This window comes from Cinclus cinclus, chromosome 1 (assembly GCF_963662255.1).
Source record: "Cinclus cinclus chromosome 1, bCinCin1.1, whole genome shotgun sequence".
In the NCBI taxonomy this organism is placed as follows: domain Eukaryota; kingdom Metazoa; phylum Chordata; class Aves; order Passeriformes; family Cinclidae; genus Cinclus; species Cinclus cinclus.
Window position 1 is genome coordinate 105,454,421 of NC_085046.1, and position 21,043 is coordinate 105,475,463.

Here is a 21,043-nt window from a genome sequence, read left to right on the forward strand (position 1 = left end):
TTCTGCCCACCCCGCTCCCCATCATAGTGGGTGCTCTGTGGACCCACCATGGGACCCCAGCCAGGATGGAGAAGAACCAGGTTCAACTCTGCCTGCCCTGGAAAAAACAGATATCCTGGGAAGTGGAGAGGGGAGCCTATTCTCCATTGCTTGCCTGTTCTTCAAGCTTCTCCAGGCACTGCTTCTCCATCAGCTTCCAAGGAGAAAGTACAACTCTGACAGTGCTCACAGATGTTGTCTAAGTTGCTCCATGTGGCCAGCAGGATGTGGTGGCCTGAAAAATGGTCTGCATATGCTTGCAGCCAAGTGACAGCAATCCAGTCCTCATTCATATAGACTAAGCAATTTCAAACAAGGACAATGGCTATGTTTGTCTGTCACTGTTAGAGATGTTATAAAGGAGGAAGAAGGTACCGTGTTGTTTTTCACCCCAAGAATAAAAAGTATTGCAGTTGGGTTTACAGTTCTGATGTGTGATTTGTTTTTTATCTTTGGAACACGCTATTGTGCTTCACGATTTAAAAACATGTTTTGGAAAAGGCACTTTTTAGGCTTGTTTTTTATCAATGGCAAAAGCATCCACAGATTGAAATCGTACCTATTCTGATGATATTTTTTGTGGTGTTGTAAGAACTCTTTTACGAGCTTCCAAATTCCTGTGAAGTCCTGCCCGGAAGATGAATCTGGAGAATCTGGGGGAGGAGGAGAGCTGGCAGTATGACACAAATGCAGCACTGCAGCCTGGTTAGTCGTACATGGAGCGCTCAGACCTGGGCTCACAGTGGCTGACTGTCAGCAGGGCTGGAGGTGATGAGCTACAGGACAGAAAACTCAGACCATCAGATAGTGCACATCCTTGTAAGGATGGCTAGTTCACCTAATCTTTTATTCTTTGTGGCATTGAATTAATTAAGTGGTTAGAAAGTTACCTGCAGAAGGCACAGCTACTGAATATTGCTGTCTTGACAAAAATACAGGTATTTTTCTGATGAAACTTGCCTCCAGCTAAAGGAAATAATGCAGTATGAGTAATCAAATGGATTGAAGCCCAGGAAGCAGACCATTCTTCTGAAGGAAAGCAGCAAATCACTAGATAAAAAGAATGTTTGTCCTTCTCAGAAATGCTACTAACCAGCTTCATCCAGTTTCTAAAGATAAGTCACTGCTGAATTTAACTTTGAATTTAACTAAATGCTGGCCAGAACAATAATATGTTCAATGATGCCAGGAGCAAGAGGTTTTCAGCACTATCACCCCAAATAATATCTAACCAAAATGATCAATCAGTCCACAGACGTGGCATTCCCAACAGCTGTCTTTACCTAAACTCTGCAATCTTTACTCATATTTAGTGTTTAAACTGGCTAAGAAAGTCATATGCAAAATGAGGCAAAAAAAATAAAAGGACTCGTGTGGTTGTCTTGCTGCCATCAATTATTTGGCAGGTTAATGAGTGTGGAAAACAGGGCACTATTTACAGGAGAAATGAGAGCATGTAAATTGCCATATGGATAGTAGCAATAAGCTGACAGCAAAGCAGGATACTCTGTTGCATCCTTCAGATTTGTTACCAAGTTCCTTGCTGTTCTTCCCCAACAGATTTTGTATGCAAGGCAGTTTTGATTAAGTCATCAATCTTGAGTGCTTTTCCTGAGCATTTATCATTCTTTATGCCTGGGGAAGATCAGCTATCTGTTTTTAGCCTGTGACAGGGAAACTGAAATATCCCTGCATTTCTTGACCATTGCCCATTTTCCCTGCTTCTTACAAATTGAACAAAAGAATGAAACCAAGCACATATTAGCTTTACAGAAAGACACATAAATCTGAAGCTTTTTTTCTCACAGCAGGACATTTCAAAACTAATCATCTCATATATGAATTTTATAGAGCCACTATTGCTCATTCTTGTGAGTTGCCCTGTTCCCTTAGATTGAAACTCCAAAAGCTAGTAAGTTTAAATTTTGAACTTTTACTCTGTGTTGGGCAGAACACCAGGAAAAGAGCTGGCGTGCTGACAGCTAAATATCTTTAGAGAGAGAAAAAGGAGGCTGGCCCATTAGAGCCATCTTTCCAGGAGTTTTATTGCTCCTTCTCTCTGTGAATTGCAGCTGGAGTTGTTCTGGCAACACTAATGACATTAGGATCTGAAAGCTCTTGATCAATTATAGCAGGCAGTCTCAGGCAGCAGGAGATCTGCTGCTGATCTGACTGGCAGTGCATCTTTTCCAGAGCTGTCCTTGTCTCTATAAACAGAGATGATAAGTAGAAATTATTTACACTGACAGATGAGAACGGCATCTTTTCTTGATGTCTCATGAACCTCTTGCTTTTAGAATAAATCTTAGGAGGGGGGGTGGGGGGGATAGCTAAGCATAAAATACAGGCACAGAAGGCTGACATCTCTAAACAGCAATTATCAGATTCCTTTTTGCAATAAGCAGAAGACTTTTTCATGTATCTAGAAGTCTGTTTAATATTTCATGGACTCCTAAATTATTCACAGGTTGGAGTGCTCAACTGTTACTGTCATTTAAAGAGCAAGTGCCCAGCAGGAGTGTTGCATGGGACACTGTAGATCACGTCAAAGCATAACATTTGGTTCATTAAAGAAGTGTTATACTTCCAAAGGTAGCAGCATCCAATTTATACTCTCTTAATCCTGGCCTGGCTAATAAAAGACGTGATGAGATTGCTTGTTTTGATCCTTATCTATCTGCTCAGTAAAACTTTTCACCATCTGACAACAAATCTAGGATCTCACATCACCTCATATGGTTCCGAGAAAATCTGTGAACTGTGTTAGATGGAGAAACTTCCATTTATTTTCTTGTTAAGGGAACTACCCAGCCTGACTATTCAAGAGTGCTGGTCACACTCCAGTGCCAGAGACTTTCACTGCTGGGATTGAAGCCACTTCCTGGTGGGTGGCTCCAGTGTCCCAGTGGGTCCCCACTTGATTCCTCACACACCCCATTCAGACCAGCTTTCCTCACCAGTTCGACCCTAGGTTTCCCACGGCAAAGTCCCAGATGTCTCATTCCATAAAGTCATTTATACACAGTGCAGTAACACAGAAACAGCCTGAGCTGCTGCCTCTGAGGAGGATCCCAAACCAAGGAACCCCATGGCTTTTATACCCTCACAGTCTCCACAAGTCTCCTCTTCCTCCTGAGTCTTTGGCTCCTGCCCTCCTCTCTGTTTCCATCTACCTTGCTGGCTCACTGTTTTTCCTCTCATTTTTTATCCAAAAGGCTGCAGTTCCTGGCTTGTGCTGTGTTTCCCAGTGTCCATTCACCTGGCTGGTGTCACCCACCATCGTGCCCTGGTGTTATCCCAAAGGCTGCCAGCCCACGGCCTCTCTTCTCAGGCTCCTACCCAGACCATCTCAGTCTACAGCTTGTGAGCCCAGCTATTTGTACCCCATGTATTCCTCAGCATTCTGCACTCAAGGATAACTGAGACAATATATTTAGTTTTCAGAGTGGTTTCTGATGCTGCTCAGTGTTCCAGAAATGGTATCCATGAATAGAATATCTAGAGCTTGACATTGATGTAAATCAGGGTAACTCCCCAGACTTTGTCAGAAACTGGGATCTAGTTTTTTGCCTCCTAAGGAAATGTTATCCCTGATCTTCTCATTTTCTCAAGCTTTCCCTGCTCAAATAAAGTGAAGGTAGTAAAATTAAGTTCCCATGGTTTATTTTTGGTTTTGGGTGTCTGCTTGAATTCTTTGAAGTTTCTTAAAAAGCATTTTTGGAAATAAAGCAGGAAAATCAAAGCTGAGGAAGAGGAGGAATGAAGTTTACTTAAATGCCTCTTTGGCAAGGACTGTTACTCCTCTGCATTTTCTAAGCACCATTTACTGCTAGATAGTGGTTTGTGCAGTTCCTCAGCTCCATCAGTAATTTAAATAACTTAAACACAGTGAAAGCTTGATTTGTTGTTTTTTTTTTTCTATGAAGTACCTGTCCTCTGTATATTCCTGCTTTGTGGGACTCCTTGACTCTTGTGCCATGTAAGGATTGTCCTAAAAATCCTGGTGGCAGTGGATGGCCACACTGGTGCAGTGGCTGTACCCAAACAACCATCCTGACCCTTCCCCAGGCATGATTCACCCATTTGGAGAGGTCTAAGGGAAAGCATCCCCCAGATCCCCCCTAGATTTTCTTGGGATATTAGGGCTGTGTGGAGGAAACAGCCAGCAGCAGGCTGGCAGCCTTTGGGCTTGCTCTTCCAGCAAGAGCTTTGCCAAGACCTTCTTGAGCTCTTCATCTTTAATAGGAATGAGGGAAAAAATAAAGGCTTGTTGTGCAACAAAATTTATTAGCTTGCAGTTGATCCTACTGATAGGGAACTCAGAAAGGGTACAGTAAAGTTGCTTAGGAATTCCTTACGAGGTGTTAACCAAGATCTTTTACAAGAGAGGGGAGGATGTGTATAAGCCAGGATGAACCTTTCCATTTATATTCTCATAAGAAACTGCACATTGTTTAGTACTGATTTTCCTGAAGAGAGGAAGTTTAATTCTCTGTTTTATGGACAGATTTTTCTCCAAACAGTAACGCTTTATTACTCCATTTTACAACACAAGCGGTCATATACTTTCTAGAAATACAGAGCATATGTGGAGAAGAGGAACACCCCAAATAGCTTTTGCAAAACAGGGAGAATTATTGCAGTGCTATTCACAGGGTCCTGAAAGAAGAATCCTCTTTAAAAACATCAGAAAGATGGGGAAATAGAGGCATTAGTGCCCATAGATCTTCAGCCAATGTCCAGGAATCATTCCTGTATGTACTCACACTTGCCAGCTGTCCCTGCTCCCTGCTTCAAAAGCACTGATTTCTTTCTAGTCCTCAGGGCTGCTTTTTATTTCTTAAAGCTGCTGTGCTGCCTCTTCAAAGGGTGATGGATTTCCATTTGATGAATGGCAGAGTTATCTATCCATGTCTGTTAATTACATGGAAAAAATGTCTCCATTATGTGTTTGCAGAGTTCTAACAGCATTATTTCTTGCTCTGTGTCTGTAAGGTCTTGAATGGAAAGAAACTACACTGTTCTGATTTCAGGTAGTTCAGAAATTTGTTTTCATTTTCATTTTTCATTTGTTTTCATTTTCATTCAGGGGCTTCCTCATGGTTGTGTGCTTCATAGATAAGACCCGCTGAAATAGTTCCAATTTGGCATTTATCTCTGTGAGAAGTAGTTCCCTTGAGCACTTTCTGTGCAGGAGCAGAGAGGCTAATACCATACTTCTGACAGAGAGTTATTTTTATATAATTATTAGTCCAACCCCTCAGTAACATGATATCAGGAAGCAAGAATGATAATATAACACTGTGCTAAGTGAACTCCAATCAAGAAATGAAGAGGACTTTGTTTGGATTAGAAACTTGATACAGTCTTTTCCTTTGTCACTGAAGTATGTTTTCCCAAAGATAGACATTTGGATTTTTCCAGCAGTGAGGTACATGACTTACCGGGGACTCAGGATAGCCATGTTTCAGAGAAATAAAATGTGTGATAAGTTGGAGAAGAAAGACAAGGAAAGAGGGTGTATTGTATGTCAAAGCAGGAGATAGCCCAGCCTGTGACTGGGTGAAGAGCCTGAAGGGCTTCTCCTGACCTCCATGTCAGCATCTCTCTCACACAGAGTTTTGAGCACACACTTGGACCCCAGCAGCAATCAGCCAGGAAAATATTGCAAGATAAATATTATGGAGTTTCATACAGCTGTCATTTGTGAAGCACAGATTTGCTCCTAGTCTTTTTTTACCTCTGTTCATGTTTTGATCATGAAGCTAAAGCAAGAGCTACAGCCTGCTTGTCTCAGGCATCTCATTTATCTCCAAATGGAAGATGCTGGGTGGGTCAGTCTTTCTAAAGTAGACCCCAAGTTTCCATGCCACGGTCATAGAAAACTTGCTTTCTCCTGTCTGTCTCCAGCAGAAGGGTCACGGGGCTTTGGCCATTCTCCTGTGTACTCAGAGCAGCAGGAATCCTTCCTGGAATCTTCCACAAAATTGCCTCTGTTTCACGTAGGGCAATGTGGGTTTGTGGTCTGGGAACATCTGCCTGCCAGATACATGGCAGTCAAGTGTTCAGGCTGGCTTGTTGTATCTCCCCTGAAGTGTACATGACTTCCAGTTCCTTCCCAGTGCCAGGTTCAGTCAGAGGTACGCAGCGATGGGGAGCCTCACTCTGCACCACAGGTTCATGTATGAGCTGTAACTGTGAACAAAATGGGGGTTTTCTCTATAAGGTGTTTAAGGCAACACAAGTGCTTCCCATAGGGAAAGTTGTCTGGTCTGTGCTTGCATTGGCATGTCTGGATTAATGCTGCACCTTATTTCAGCATTTGGTGGTGGAAGGTGAACAAGGCATGTGTGTTAAGAGGTGTTTCTGCTCTTCTTTCTGCTTCCCAGGGATATGAAGCTGGATGGTGGACGCCAGTGCCATTCTACTGGAGTGTGTCTGAAAGAGATAATTGGTCTTGAAGGTGTGGAGCTCGGAGCAGATGGGAAGGTGGGAATGCTTCAGTTCCTACTCCCTTAGATTTTATGTAATAAGGGGGGAAAAAATGGCATTACTAATAAGTGCAAATGTAACACACAGTGTAACATGGTAGTTAAATCACAGTGTGTGCAACTGTAAATAAGCTTAGCAGAAATTCATGAGGACTGCCCAAGCTGTCAACGCAGACAACTCTGTATTCTTGAAGAAATTTGCCTCTGGCAATATCTGAGTGTGTAAAGCACTACTAAATTGCACAGCCTTCCCCTGGCTCTAGCAGGAGGCATCACTGCAGGGTATATTGTCAGGAGCTTTAGAATAATTTCTGGTGAGAGCTGTAGCTGTAATTCTGTTTGCTTTCAATTGTATTTAATAACATTTTGCTTATTATTTTTCCAGAGAGCAGGAAGACAGGGGCACAAATGTGATGAGTCTTTCAAAATCCAGGAGCTCATTCACTTGAATAGAATAAGCAAATATGAATCTTTAGGGAAATGATTGATTTTAAAGAAGTATGTAGAGGAGAGATAGTTTTAAATCAGAAGAAAACATTTCTTCCTGAAAGCCTGATTTACTTTCTACAGTTCAGCTTTACTCAGTCTGCTGTCATATATGGATTTAAAGGCCCTGGGTCAATGCTGCTACACCTGTTGTGTTCACGTAACCAGGTGTCAGGCCAGACCATAGGCTGTAAATTCCTCAGGACAATCTGTCTGCTTATAAATAATGAAAGCTCACATGTTTTATTTGATACCTGTTCTGACCTCCTCGTAAACCAGTCTGAAGTCTCAAACTCTTTTTTTTTTGGTTGGTTTTTTTTTTTTTCCAATGCAATGTTATTGTTGGAAAATGAGCCAACAAGAAGCAAGGCATAGCTTTTTCTTGGCCAGGGCTACAAGCAGAGAATCAGTGCACTCTAAAAATAATCTAAAAATAATTTTGTCACAAGTTACTCATTCACACTTAGTCTATGTTGGGGGAGTAGTAAACGATCTCCCACAACCATTGCTGTGAACTTGAGCTCACTTGTTACATCAATAAGACTCTGCCAGACAAAGTCCTGAGAAAGACAAATAGCGGAGAAAATGCTTTTGTTTAGCAATGTTTAAGTGATTTGCCTCTGGCAGCTGTGTGCTGAGGGACCCATATAGATGATGCTAGTTCAGTAAAGAAGCTGCTGAAATGTGCTGCAGAGAAGGCCCACTGGAAAAAACCTGACCAAAATGATATATTTTTAAGTCTGACCCTTAAGTAGGATTTTGTAAATCCAGTGTATTAGAGCTTGTGTGTGTGTGTGTTTGTTTTGCTGAAGCCTTTGCAAAAGCATTTTTTGCCTGGATAAACTGGCTGCACTGAAGCAAATGTAGGTGACTGGTTTGTATTCATCTGTGCCTAACTACTAAATCCGGAAAATCCTCCATTAATTTGGCTTCTCTTGCTTCCAGTTGGAATGCACCAAAAGCATCCCACTGTATCCAAGCTGGGCTGAAAGTAACTGTCTGTCCATTCTGACTTTTTTTTTTTTAGACGGTTTCTTATACACAGTTCCTGTTTCCCACCAATGCTCTGGGAACTCGAAGGAACACAATAGATTCCACCTCATCTTTCTCCCAATTTCGCAATGCAAGCCATCGTAGCCTTTCTTTGGGAAGAGCTAACAGCACCCAGGGGAGCATTGATGCAGGTAACTTCTCAAGTAGCTGGTTTTGATATCCTTGGGTACCCTGACGGTAGGCAGTTATTGCAAAGAACTGACATGTGTTTTAGTCCCCTCCACCATTAGCTTAAATTAAATGAAATACAGTCTTCTGTTGTGGGTGAAGCACAGCTTATTCCATATTTGCTTAGAAAGCTTGCTTGTGGAGGATGGAAGTTAAATAAACAAGCACATTGGTCATATTGACAGCCCCGGTGGCACCCAGCATGCCTCCTCCTGTCATCAGCCTTGTTTGTTCCTCCTGCATCAGGCTTGTCCTTACCTTCCTTTGCTATGGAAAATTTACAGTGGCAACACAGTAGTCATAAGCTGAAGGTGTAAATTCCACTTGTGACCTTTGTTAGGCTGGAAAGGGCTGTGTTTACAAAACCGGACACAAAACATAAGCCAAAGCACTATATGCTTAAAATATTTTGGCAAGATAAATGAAACAAATCAAAACATCTGCTTGAACAGATGAAAACTTGTTGCCGGGAATAAAAGTCATTGTGGAGCTTTATATAATTCTGCAGTTCTCTAAGCCCTAAATTCACATTTACCTGGTAATTTGTAAGCTCTATGTCCTCTATATCTTGGCAAATCACATTAGTATAGAAATACTTAGAGTTGTCAAGACTTAGAGCAATTTTTAATCTCTTTAAAAAATATTGAATAGAGATAATATTGTGAGTTATCTGTGAATTCATTCCCCACTTCTGTTAAGTCCAGAGATTTCTTGATGTAATGAATTCCTTTCAAAATTCTGTATCTAAACTGTTGTTTTATAGGTAGCGACCTGGGAGACTTTGTTGAATATGACCCTAATCTTTTAGATGATCCCCAGTGGCCATGTGGCAAACATAAGCGGGTTTTAATATTTCCTTCATATATGGTAAGTGGTTCTGTGCAGGACAGAGAAATTCCAGTAACAAAATTCTGAAGGTTGAGGTTTCGTTTGGCTGTATTTTAAGAAGACTGTTATTATTTTTAATCTACTAATAAGAGCTGTTCAGAATGCTTTGTTCTAAATGACAGTTACTTCTCAAGGCATGTTAAAACAACTCGTGGAGGTATTACAAAAGCAAACACTTTTATTACCGCTGTATTTCATAAATGCTTTAGATGAAAGGCTTGTTCAAACAATACACTCATTCTCTGGCATTCAGAAGAAAATTTATACTTCCTCAAACTGGCACCTATTACAAAACAGGACGATGCCCATTGGGGTTTTTCTGGAGTCATGAAGCTACACTGTATTTTGATGCTAATCATTCTCTCCTCTTAACAGCTTTGTTTCCCAGGTATTTATTTCACCATGAGATAGTCCTTCCTTTAATTAGAGCAATTATGAGAAGAGTCTGTGCATTTCTCTCCATATCCAAACCCTTAACAACACAGTCTCATAACTATTCCATAGTCTGTGCTCTGACTAAATGTTTTCTGTGGTGAGTGACTTCTGTAGCCTTTTTTTTTGATTGCTCCAAGTCTGTAGATTATTTTGGCAGGACTGTTGCAAGGTGCAGTGCAGTCATACACATGTGAGCATGTATCTCTCTGGATTATACATCCAGAGTAGTAGTAGGCAGCAGGGAAAAGATTTTTTTCCCCCAAGTGGTGGCCTATTAGTCTTACCTATATACAGATATGATAGGATTTGAAACACTGAGGTCTAAAGTGTTGTCCATGTTCTTGTTTAATTTGGAACAGAAGACATTATTAAAGAAACTGCTAATGTATGTAAAGATACAGCTTTTGTACATTCTCAGCTGCCCCCCACCCCAGGGGTAATTTGGCTTTTGGGTGCTCCTTCTTCAAAATAAGCTCTTAAGTGTTTCATGTGGATGGAAGATTATCTCCTTGCTAGCAGGAATGTTCTGTCTGTTGCATGCAGAGGCTTAATTGAGTTCTAAGGCCTTGTTTATTCTAGATTTTCAAATGGGAAGTCCAGAATGTCCTCTGCTTACTTGCTGTCAGTTTTCCTTTAAGAGTTGGCAAGTTATTTTTTGGCTGCCAACCCACAAAGTGACAACCTTTTATAGCAGCTACATCTGTGTGGGAAAATATTTGTCAGGTTTTGATATGGTTACTGTCATGGGCAGAGAACTGTCTTCCCTCAAGGAGAAAGACATTGTTAGCCAACATCCAAAGGGAACATAGCTCTAGTAGTCATGGCTGTGTTTCTGACCTTCCTCAGGCTGCGAGTGTCTGCCAGGCAGTACAAGTCCCCTAGCATCACCTGAGATCTTTGATCCCTTTTCAACTTGATGTTTTTATGGACATGGTTAATTGAGTCAAAATAGGGCAGTCAGGCATCCAGCAAGGGAGTTCTCCATCCAAGAGTGGGTATTCAGTGCCATTCTTCTCTGTATTTTGGTTGGCCACAGAAGTCTTATATTTGTATTTCTGTTGTAAAAAGGGAGATTTGACAAAGGGGTATGACTAGGTTTTTCACTAAAAGTGAAAAAGGGACTTCAAGGACAGTTGGTAAAATCAATGTCATTGTTTATCTGGAATATATTTGCATTGACAGAAATCTCCCTGCTCTTCAATTTTCTCTAGGTTTAATTACTGCTATGTCTGGAATTATGTCTTATTTGACAGATGAGGGTTTTTTCCTGAATTTGCCTTCCAGATTTCTTCAGCACTGCCTGAGGGTCTGTGGGACTCCCATCTCCCTTTCTGAAGGCAGGCATTAATCTGAGAAAGGGTTGAAGGACATTAAGTGCTGTTTCTTTTGTTGAGGGGGATCACAGGCAGGTACCAAGGGCTCTCTTGGCTGTGGTTTTGCTTGCCTGCAGCCAAAGCAGCATGCCTGTGATCCCTGCAGGAGCTGCACAGCTCTGCAAGAAACTAAGGGGCGGATGGTTGTTCTTCAGTGCTCAGCTCAAAGGTTTTACAAGGTGCTTCCTTCAGCTATGAGAAGGGAGAGAAAGTGATGCTGAAGTGTCCTGGGAGCTTGCTGGTGAAGTAGGATTTTTCAGTTTGGGCAAGGGCTTGAGCACAGAGCTGAATATAAGACCATATTGGCTATATAGAAGACTTTACTCACATCTGTTTTAGACTTTCCTGACTCCACTGGCATCCCCTCCCCCTCTCCCTGCAGTTCACATCAGTGTGAGCAGGAGCATAAATAGGTTTATAATTTCAAGTAGTTTTCTTCTCCCCCCAGAATATCAAAACCGGTGCACACTTCAATTAAAGCAAATTGCAGTCTGGGGCCAGCAAGAGACCTGCAGTCTTTTCCTGACCATGCACAGCCACTGCAGCAGTGCCAGACCTCTGCCAAAGGACTGCAGAGGCCAGGAGCAGGCACTGTGCTGGCCGGAATATGGCTGGAATTGCTGCCTCTCACAAGAGCCTGAGCAGCTGAGAGCAGCTCTGATGTCAGTGCCCAGCATTTGGTTGTGCGTGGAGAGCTGCGCCTTGTAATTAAAGTTTCATTACTTGACCGGGATTTAGCATTAATGCTTGACAGCTGCAAGCTTGTCGATATTCCCCTCATCCCTCCTTATGGATGTCAGAGCAATTAAGGGGGGAAAGGTGTGGAAAAGGAGTGGATGCTGGGCTGCGTCACTGCCTGCAGGGTAGAGCTGCATGCACTGATATTCCTCCCATGAGCCTGGCTTGTGCTTTGCAGGCCAGGATTTCTCCGTTGGGAAAGCTCTGTTGAGGTCTGTGTGAATGCTGCATCAGTAGACACTGCAGGTTTTATCCCAAGGCATACGACAGACAAAATGTGTGGTCTGGCTTGGAGTTTACACAGAAATACATGCAACTCACACTCTTATCTGCTCAGTTTCCGTGGAGCTTGAGTTTATCATCACCGTCATTGACTTTATAGTCTTTTAATTCTACTGAGCAGAATTAGCCCTGACTCTTGGAGAGAAGTGTTAGCTGCAAGTCCTCAGATGTTTTCAAGGAGGAGATGAGCTTCCTCCTTGAAGATAGTACTGGGGAACTGGGGAAGCAGAAGTGCTTTTGGTTTGGTCTGGGGTTTTTTTGTTGGGTTTTGTTGTTGTTGTTTTGGGTTGATTTGGGTTTTTTTGTTTTGTTTTTTTTTTGCAGTGAAGTCTCAGGCTTAGCAGAGCATACACTTCCCTGTTGCATTTCTAAAAGTAATACCCACAAATTGCCTGTCAGGGGACAATTCTGAAAGCATTCTTCAATACTTTCCCAATACAAACTCTATGGCTTCTAGTAATTGTACTAGTTGTATTTAGACTCTGGTCTGCCCTGGAGAAATTATTTCATTTTGTGTTGTCTTTGTAGGAGAGTCTGCAATCCCTGCTGCAATATAAACCATAAGAGGTTGAAAAAATTCACGCTGGGGGTTGGGGGGGGGAAGGGAAACATCATGTCATGGTTAACAGATGTTTTCCTGGCTGATGCTGCTAAAACAGGAATTCGTGCAGATTCTTAAATCTCTCTAGAGCAGGAACTTTATCTACCAGACTAAGCATTAATTTCTTTCCTTGAATCTCATGTTGACTTGCATACGTACAGACTCATCAATGACCCCCTGGTCTCTCTGCATTCTTTCCAGCGGAAACTCCCGTGCTGAACTAGAAAACTCATTCTCACCAGGCTTGTGGCTGATACTGCAGTCCTGCTTTTGTTGGTAACACAGAAACACAGTAGCATGTTAGCTGGTCACTGTGTGCTGCCAAAACTTGCAACAGAAGAAAAGCCCAGATCGGCAGCATGTTGACTTTGAGTGACCCATCCTGTAGTTGTATCCCTGAAATATCCATATATCTGTGCTCAAGGCATACGCATGGAATTAGGTTTGGGTACTGAGCTGCAATGTCAGCGTTTTGGTATAATTATATAAAAACAAATTGACATCTCCACACCACTGTTAAATAAAAGAAGCATGTCACAAAACTCTGCAGAGCTGTTGCAGTGCCTGTCTGCCAGCCTGCACTTGCCAGGTACCACGTTAGCAGCGAGCACAGCCGAGCTATATTATTTAATATTAGTCCTCCAGTGTGATTTTAAAATTAGAACTGCTTGTTGCCCTGGCCCTTTGGTCTAACAAAAACCCTGCATGATGACATAATGCATTTGGTGTCTCGTTCCCCTGTTCTGTCTTTCACAGGGAGCACCAAGGTCAGGCAGACTCCACTGCAGCCAGCGTCCTTCAGTGCTGTCACCCTATTCTTCGAGCCACTTCTGCAGCTGTATATTAAATATCTCCAGACTGCATTTTTATCAGCTACTGACCTTGTACCCAAAAGTCCCAGGGAGCAAAGGATAGCAGTGGTAGATTATCATATATAAATCCTGTGCTCTGTGCATTTGGTGCTGTATTTGGCTGACACTCCAGCAAATAACTATTTTGAGAATAATTCCAGAGTGTTAACAATACAAAATTATGTACTTAATTTCAAAGAGGCAGTTTTGAGACTATTTGCCTTGTGAAATTAAAAATCTTTCAGTTTAAGGTCATTGAGTGTTAATAATTTTGTAACAATGGGAACATCTAATTTTAGTCTAGCTTCCTTTTTTTAGAATTTTAATTATAATTCAGAATCACTCCCATTTTCCATCACAGTTTAAAGTCTCTTCTCTATCAGAATGTCTCATATTTATTCACCATAAGCCATAAAGTACATGAATTAGGTTACTAGCAGTTGATAGGTAATTAACTGGTCACCTATGGGATGCATTAAAGCAGTCAGAAAGAACAGAGTTATTGGCTTCTTTTCACTTCTTGTGGGGCTGGGAACTTATCAGTGACCTGCTGATTCTGTCTCTTTCAGGTATCAGTCTTCCATCTGTTTTCTGTGAAGTAGATTTATCAGGGGTACACAGTATCAACAGCTAAGAGAGCCTATCATACATCTTTCATTTTATTCACCTATTTTATTCTGATTTTATCCTTCTTAAGCTGAGACATAGAGGCATCCAAGGCTAAATCATCTTTTACTGGTTGCATGCCAAAGTAGGATTTATTTTCAACAGTATTTCATCCTGCCAGTCTTACCAACCATTTCAGGCATTCTCTCTCCTCCCATATTTATGAAACTGTATATACAGCTTTCCTAGGAGAAAGCAGCTGCTTGAAAATGCTTGTGAATAACACATGAGCTGAGCTCCAAGTTCAAAACTGCCAGCCATGCAAAAAGTGTGCAGAGTAGAGACTTGGGCCGAAGCATTTATCACACTGTCCAGGCATCTGTCAGCTACCATATATCAAGGTTTTCATTTGTCTTGTGCAGCTTCCATTGCCAAAGTAAAATATACATACACAGATTTGTATACAGAGAACGTAAGAGAGCCCACAAAGGAGTATTGCTGAATGCTGAACTGGAATGTGTTCTGTGCAAATAAGCTGTGAGAAACAAGACAGACAGTTCTGGATGGCAGAAGTTAAAAACATTGGAGATTAGACTATGAGAGAGACAGTTTAGTAGTTCCCAGTGCCATGTTCATGTGTCTGACAGCTCTGGGAGTACAGAGTGCCTGCCTGGTTGAGAATAATATTATGTATAAGTAAGCATGTTTGGATAGAGAAAAGCTGTGCTCCTTTTAAGGAAGTATTTGCAAACCCTTCACGAAATTTGGAGCATCAGTATTGATCAGAGCCCCGACCCAGGCAATACCAGAATTGTCCTAGACAGACAGACAGTCATGTGTTTTTCTTCACATGGCAGCTTCGTGTGGGACACTCAGGCAGCTCAAGTGCAGTGGCTTGGCCTAAAACAGAAGAGAAGCGTGAACGCTGAGCAGGGAGCAGGCAGAGAAGGATGACGTTGTGTCCAAGCCTTCCCTGTCAGATCCCAGCTGGTTCTTGTGGGTTGCTGGACCACCCTAGAGCTTTCCTACACTCCCTTACTTATGGGCAGGAGCAGCAGTGGGGGTTGCTGATCAGTGCCAAGCTGTTTGCAGGGTGCATAAGGTGCCCCGGGCAGGATCAGGGACCAAAGATTTCTATGTAGCCTCGTGAGTGCTGTGCCCCATCAACAGGGGTACTCGGGTGCCTGGGCAGAAACTATTTGAAAGGGTAGCTGATTTGATCAGTCAACAGATGCTAATCCAGCATTGCTTTTAAACTGCCTCACAACAGATATTTTTTAGGAGTATTTTCTGCCTGCCTCTCTGCTGGGCAGGGTCCTGCATGAACAGGATGCATTTCTGTAGGTACCAGCTGGACAAGCAGCATCTTGTTGCTCAAAGTCCAGTTTCTGCAGTAGCTATGAAGGAAAAAAAATCAAAGGACAAGAAAAAACACACACACAAAAAAAAAACCTTGCACAAATCCTTTTCTTGAGAATCAGGGCAGTTAACTGAGCTCTCCAGCATGGCACTGACAAGATGAGACAGCTGCCTTAGAGCCAGTGTGTTCAAACATGCTGCCGTTATCCTGTTACATGAATCAAAACCAGCACACACCAGCTTTCATCTGGATTTCATTATTGTGATTTGTATCATAGAGACTGTTGTCTCGCAGGAAGTGGCAGTATTCAGAGTTGGAGAGGGGGAGATCCTTATCAACAGGACAAAATTGACAAATCTCTGTGTTTAAAAATAACTGTACCTCTTTACTGTTCTCAGTTTTAAGCTGTCTGCTTGGTCTCAAGCCTCTGAGCACTTTGCTTTAAATGAAATTTTTAAAAATAGCTTTTCTCCTTCCAAAGAGAGTTTAGCTGAATTCTGGCAAATCTCCCACAGGCTGGAGGAGTCCCAGGTAAAACAAGCTGGTGCCTGCAGAGCAGGCAAGGTGCATCCCAGGGGGCTGCTGCTGCTGAGTGGCAGAGCCCAGAGCTTGCTCTCCCTCTGAACAGTGGCCCCCAGATCCACTTGTTAGAGGTGAAATCAGCTGAAACTTGCTGTCTGGCACAACTTCTGTGCAGCCCTTCAGCTGAGCCTGGAGGATGAACAGGCCCTCCCTCCGCTGCTGTGCCCTTTCTGTTGGGAAGTGGCTTCTGTTGTGTGCATAAGCAAAAGAAGATAACCTGGAGAGAGCTAAAGGCAAGTTAAGATAAAACTATCAGTTCTGTGGTAATGAAGAACAAACAATGGGCAATTAGGTTTGTAGTGAAGCATGAAATAAGGTGTCAAGTAGCTTTGCACAGGAACACTGAGCTCATTATTTGTACGATTGCCCAGCACTGGTAGTAACTGAGATCATCTTTACATTTAATAGGATGTATCTGGTTAGTGTGTGTTGGCTCCGTAAGCAAGAGCAGCATGAACCCATGCTTTCTATTATCCTGAGGAGCAGACAGCAGTGGTCTAAAGTATATGTGGCTTATTTCAGTGTCCTCTACAGAGAGGAAGCCTCATGACACTTAAAAATACCTGAACATTAGCAGCACCCAACTTGCTGATGATCCTTTGGCAACAATACCAAGGAGTAGACAGGCAGGATGCAACATTCCAGGGAAAGAAAGGAAAAGGGGTAGTTATTAAGATCTTAATTCTTCTGCTTTAGAGGTCTGAGCCCTCTAAAGGGCTGGCGAGATGAAGGTGAGATGAAGCATGTGAGAAGCTGTCTGTGAAGAGCCATGGCTGCACAGTGTGTGCATACATCCTTCCAACCTCAGCAGGGTTAAAACCAGGCAGGCTCACACATTCCATGGAAGGCTTTCTCACCAATCCTGGGTAGGGCAAGGCTTCTTCTCCCTATCTTCTCTCTTCCTTTTATTCAGGTGTGGCAGCACATTGCCTGCTTCAGCATCAAGGCAACTTGCAAATTTTTAATCTCAGGGGCACTGCACTGTCTGCCTGAACCTGCAGTTCAGGCTCATCCATACACATGCAGGGAAGCAGGTGTGGCTGAGGAGTGTTGATGTGGCAGAGTGGCCCATGTTTTAAAATGTGTGCATGACCATAACAACACCCCATGGCAAAAACTTGGGTTTTTCCTCTCTGTTGTTTGCCGCAAATACTGCTGGGCACTATTCAAGGGAAACATGCTCTGCTCTGTTCTGTATTAAATTCCTAATAATTCAGTACCATATCTCCTAAACAAAGTGCAGGAAATGTTAGGTGTGTTTTACTCTCCTTCATGCTTATTTTGGAAACAGAGAACCACATGATTGGATAAAGAAAATTGTCTACTTTCTCTCCAGAGCCATTGCACTTTGTATTCCCCAAACCCTTCCATATATCATATTGATAGAAGAAAAGCCAGAAAGCATTTTTATTCAGTCTTTTTGGTGATTTCAATTCCCATGAGGATATATTACAGCAGAGTTCCACCTTCTAGAAAGGCGTAACATGCAGCAAGGGTTTTGCATGCATCTTTCCACCTCTTGTTGTTTGATGTTAACAGCCCTTTGCCATAATACAGATTAATCAAAAACAGAAACTAGAAGGGAAATGTTATTTTATGAGCAGGAGAGTGCTCTGCACTATCCAATGCTGCTCTCTTACAATGCTTGAAGCTGGCAGGGAGCTGGATGCCTGGGGACCAGGCTGTCCCCCAGGTGTGCAAGCTGGAGCTCCTCTCCACTTCTGTCCAATGGGCAGAACTGCCAAAGCTTGGAAGAGAATTGACACATTCCTAAAATAAAGGTTGCTTTGTTGTTGAGCTGATAGATGTAGGCCAGGTGAATGGTAACAGAGGATTTGGGCAAAGTGCTACCTGAACAAAAAACAAGGGCACAAGAGAAGTGCTGGGTACCCACAGATGCAGGTGCTTTGCTGGACAAGAGAACCCTCTGCAACTTGGGGAGGTTCCTGAGGTTGTAACAAAATGGAATAGGAAGCTCAAAGGAAATAATAGACTGCACGCTTTGAATGTTATCGTGACTCTTTTGTTCATTTACTGACTAACTTACCGCAGCATTACTGCCATCCACTCTACTGAGTGACCTGCCATGTAAGCTGATTACTTATTTTATCATAAATATATGCTACAGCAGCCAAGAGTTTGTACCAGTGGTTTCTTTAAAGAATCAATTTGAGAGAAACTCACAATGGGTCTCAGAACCACATGGAGGTATGCACCAAAATCTGGTGATCACATCAGTTATTTTGATTAATTTTTTTTATCTTACAAGACTTCTCAGGTAGGTTTCATCCAGTCACATTTGTCTTAAACTCACTCTTAGCAATACTTGGTGGATGCTAATGAGGTATGTATTGTTAAAGGCTTGTGCTGAACAGGTCACTTGTTTTGTCAGTCACAAATAAATAGTTGCCTTAGCTCAGACTCAATTTTCCTGTCTGCTGAAAACATTGGAACTGACTGGCACTTGTTTGGTATCCCTTGTTGCTGGGAATTGAGCGATCTTTGTTACAAGCTAAAAGAGTAATTCTCTCTTGATGTGTTACAGACCACGGTCATAGACTATGTGAAGCCATCAGATCTCAAGAAGGACATGAATGAGACTTTTAAGGAGAAGTTCCCTCACATCAAGCTAACCCTCAGTAAAATAAGAAGGTACGTTGCAAAGCTCAATAAGGCTGCAACGTGATGCAGCTGTCTCACATATCAGTGCAATTCCTGCTGTACATGAGGGGAAGCACAGCACTGATTGATCTTCCAGGAGCAGTGACCAGCAGAGTTGCAGAGTAAGTCAGATTGCTTTGATTATTGGGATGAATAAACAGGATAGAGGAATGTGCAAACATGCACATGTCAGGTGTCAAACACAGCATCTAACAGGATGAGGATGAGAGCTGGGCATGCACTATATTCAAATACCCAGAAAAATAACACAAGAGAGTCTCTAAGCTCATGGCACTTGGCTTATAAAGAGACTGAGGAAAGAGAAGTGCTGACTTTTGTGCCTTGGCCAGAAGCAAAACGAGTAGTTGGCTTCACAGCAAAGTCATAATATTCCATCTCTGTTTCCGGTGTAGCAGGCTAGACATATTGCTGCACTGAAGTAATGATAATTTAATTTGACCCTAGTGGCCAGAAGGACACTGAGCCACACTGCTCGGTAACTGGACAGTGCTGCAGTACATGGACAGAACTGTCAGTTTGGATTTGACTGACCATAACCAGCAGCAAAAGCATCATACAGAGCACCAGTAATCAAAACGTTGTTACTAAACAAATGGTATGCAGTGTAGGACCTCTGATAAAATACTGTTGCTAAAATTGTCACAGCTTTTTTGGTTGCTTTTATAGTTTGACACAACTGTCTGTTGGGGGCAGTGAGGGTGGCTGGTGATGTAAAAATGTGCCATAAAATGTGCCCCCAAAACAGCATAAAAATGTCTGCTGAGTAAATTATGTTTTCCCTTCCATTTGACTAAGCAGGAATCTCTGAAAGCATGGCTCTTAGGGTGAAATGCGAAATGCTTTAAAATTCATCTCACAGCATACTTCTCTGGTCTCTACTCAGCTTGAAGAGAGAAATGCGCAAGCTTGCTCAAGAAGAATGTGGTTTTGAAGAGCCCACAGTGGCCATGGCCTTTGTCTACTTTGAGAAGCTCGCTCTCAAGGGGAAGCTGAACAAGCAGAATAGGAAGCTTTGTGCTGGAGCTTGTGTTCTTTTAGCAGCCAAAATTGGCAGTGACCTCAGAAAACATGAAGTCAAGCATCTTATAGATGTACGTATCCATAGGACTCCAGTGTTCCATCTATATAAAGTACCAGTGTGTGGTCTGTGCAAGCCTGTTTGTCAGTGGACATGCTCTCCTTTAGGCTTCCAGCTGTACAGCCAGCCAAATATATTATCTTTTTTTGTTACACATTTTTGTGGAAGTAGTAGTGATCAATGTCCCTGCAGAGGGATGGGAAGATTGTTTGATGGGAAAGAAGGCTCTGGTGTCTGATACTGTGAAGTTTGAGATGTGTCTGACCATCATTCTGTCAATACAAGGCAACAGATGAACCCTCAGGAAATTAATTTTTCTTTTAATTATGTTTTCAAGAGTGTCAGTAAGGATTCTCCTTTGGGAATTAAATGCAGATTCTAATTTAGATGGAGTCCAACAGACATTTATTTGTATTTCTTTTATCAAGTTCAGCTTTTGGGAAAGAAAACCTAAGGAGATGTTCCCATTAGAACATCTCACTCCAGATGAATTTTGTAGAGTAAGGTGTTTGGTCTTCACATGAAAGAGGTAACATGGGGGTGTTATGCCATAATCCTCTGCAAGCACCAAGGTACCAATCTGATTTAATGCTATAGAAAGTTAGGCTGGTGTCTTGGTGTGTGGCTACAACCAGCTCACTCAAAGGAAGATATATGGGAATGTGGATGGGGCGCAGGACTGGACTCATGCCCTCCTGCCAGTCACAGAGGTGGGTTGACAGTCAGTTTGTTAGAAAGCCCTCTGAATAATGACCCAAAAAATCAGCCAAGTGGGAATTGGAAGATCTGGCCTCTCTTGCTATCTTGAAACATTGGTCCATCCATAAGACATTGAACTTTGCAGTAGACCCAGTGGGCAGAGAAGTAGCAAGCCAGGAAGATCCTAAGAAGAGGATGAGGGGGGAAATATCCCCAAGCAACTGGTTGCCTACTTGTAGCATCCAAATCCAGTGAAATCAATAGAGCATATGGGAGGTTTAGTACATTACAGCACAAAAACAACTATAAAAAACATCTCATCCCCCTGAGGATAGCAGTTTCTATTACTCACTGTTCTTATGACACCTTCTGCCTCTGAGGTATTAAGAGCAAATTGTGGCAAAATAATTTCCCCAACAGGGCGTTGTAGCAGTCTAATGCTGAAAGGAAAACCAGTGATTTCAAGCAGTGCAGGAAATTTGTGGACAGTTACAAGATGCATGTCTTCCATTACACAAGTGATTTTGATGTTTGCATGAGGCCGGGAATTTCCTGTTGCTGCAGTAGTAATCACTGTGGTCGTTAGAAGATGTATCTGCTCACAGTGGAATGAGTGAAGTGACGAACATGT

At 42.4% G+C, this 21,043-nt stretch overlaps 1 protein-coding gene across 1 annotated transcript in view; it reads left to right on the forward strand.

Moving 5' to 3' along the window:
- Positions 1–21,043, forward strand: part of CABLES1 (Cdk5 and Abl enzyme substrate 1) — a 70,860-nt gene that overhangs the window by 46,515 nt on the left and 3,302 nt on the right. The window contains exons 5-9 of the mRNA XM_062488492.1: positions 6,429–6,528; positions 8,044–8,200; positions 9,001–9,104; positions 18,499–18,605; positions 19,519–19,726. Coding sequence (XP_062344476.1) covers positions 6,429–6,528; positions 8,044–8,200; positions 9,001–9,104; positions 18,499–18,605; positions 19,519–19,726 — 676 coding nt within the window. The remainder of the gene's footprint in view (positions 1–6,428; positions 6,529–8,043; positions 8,201–9,000; positions 9,105–18,498; positions 18,606–19,518; positions 19,727–21,043) is intronic.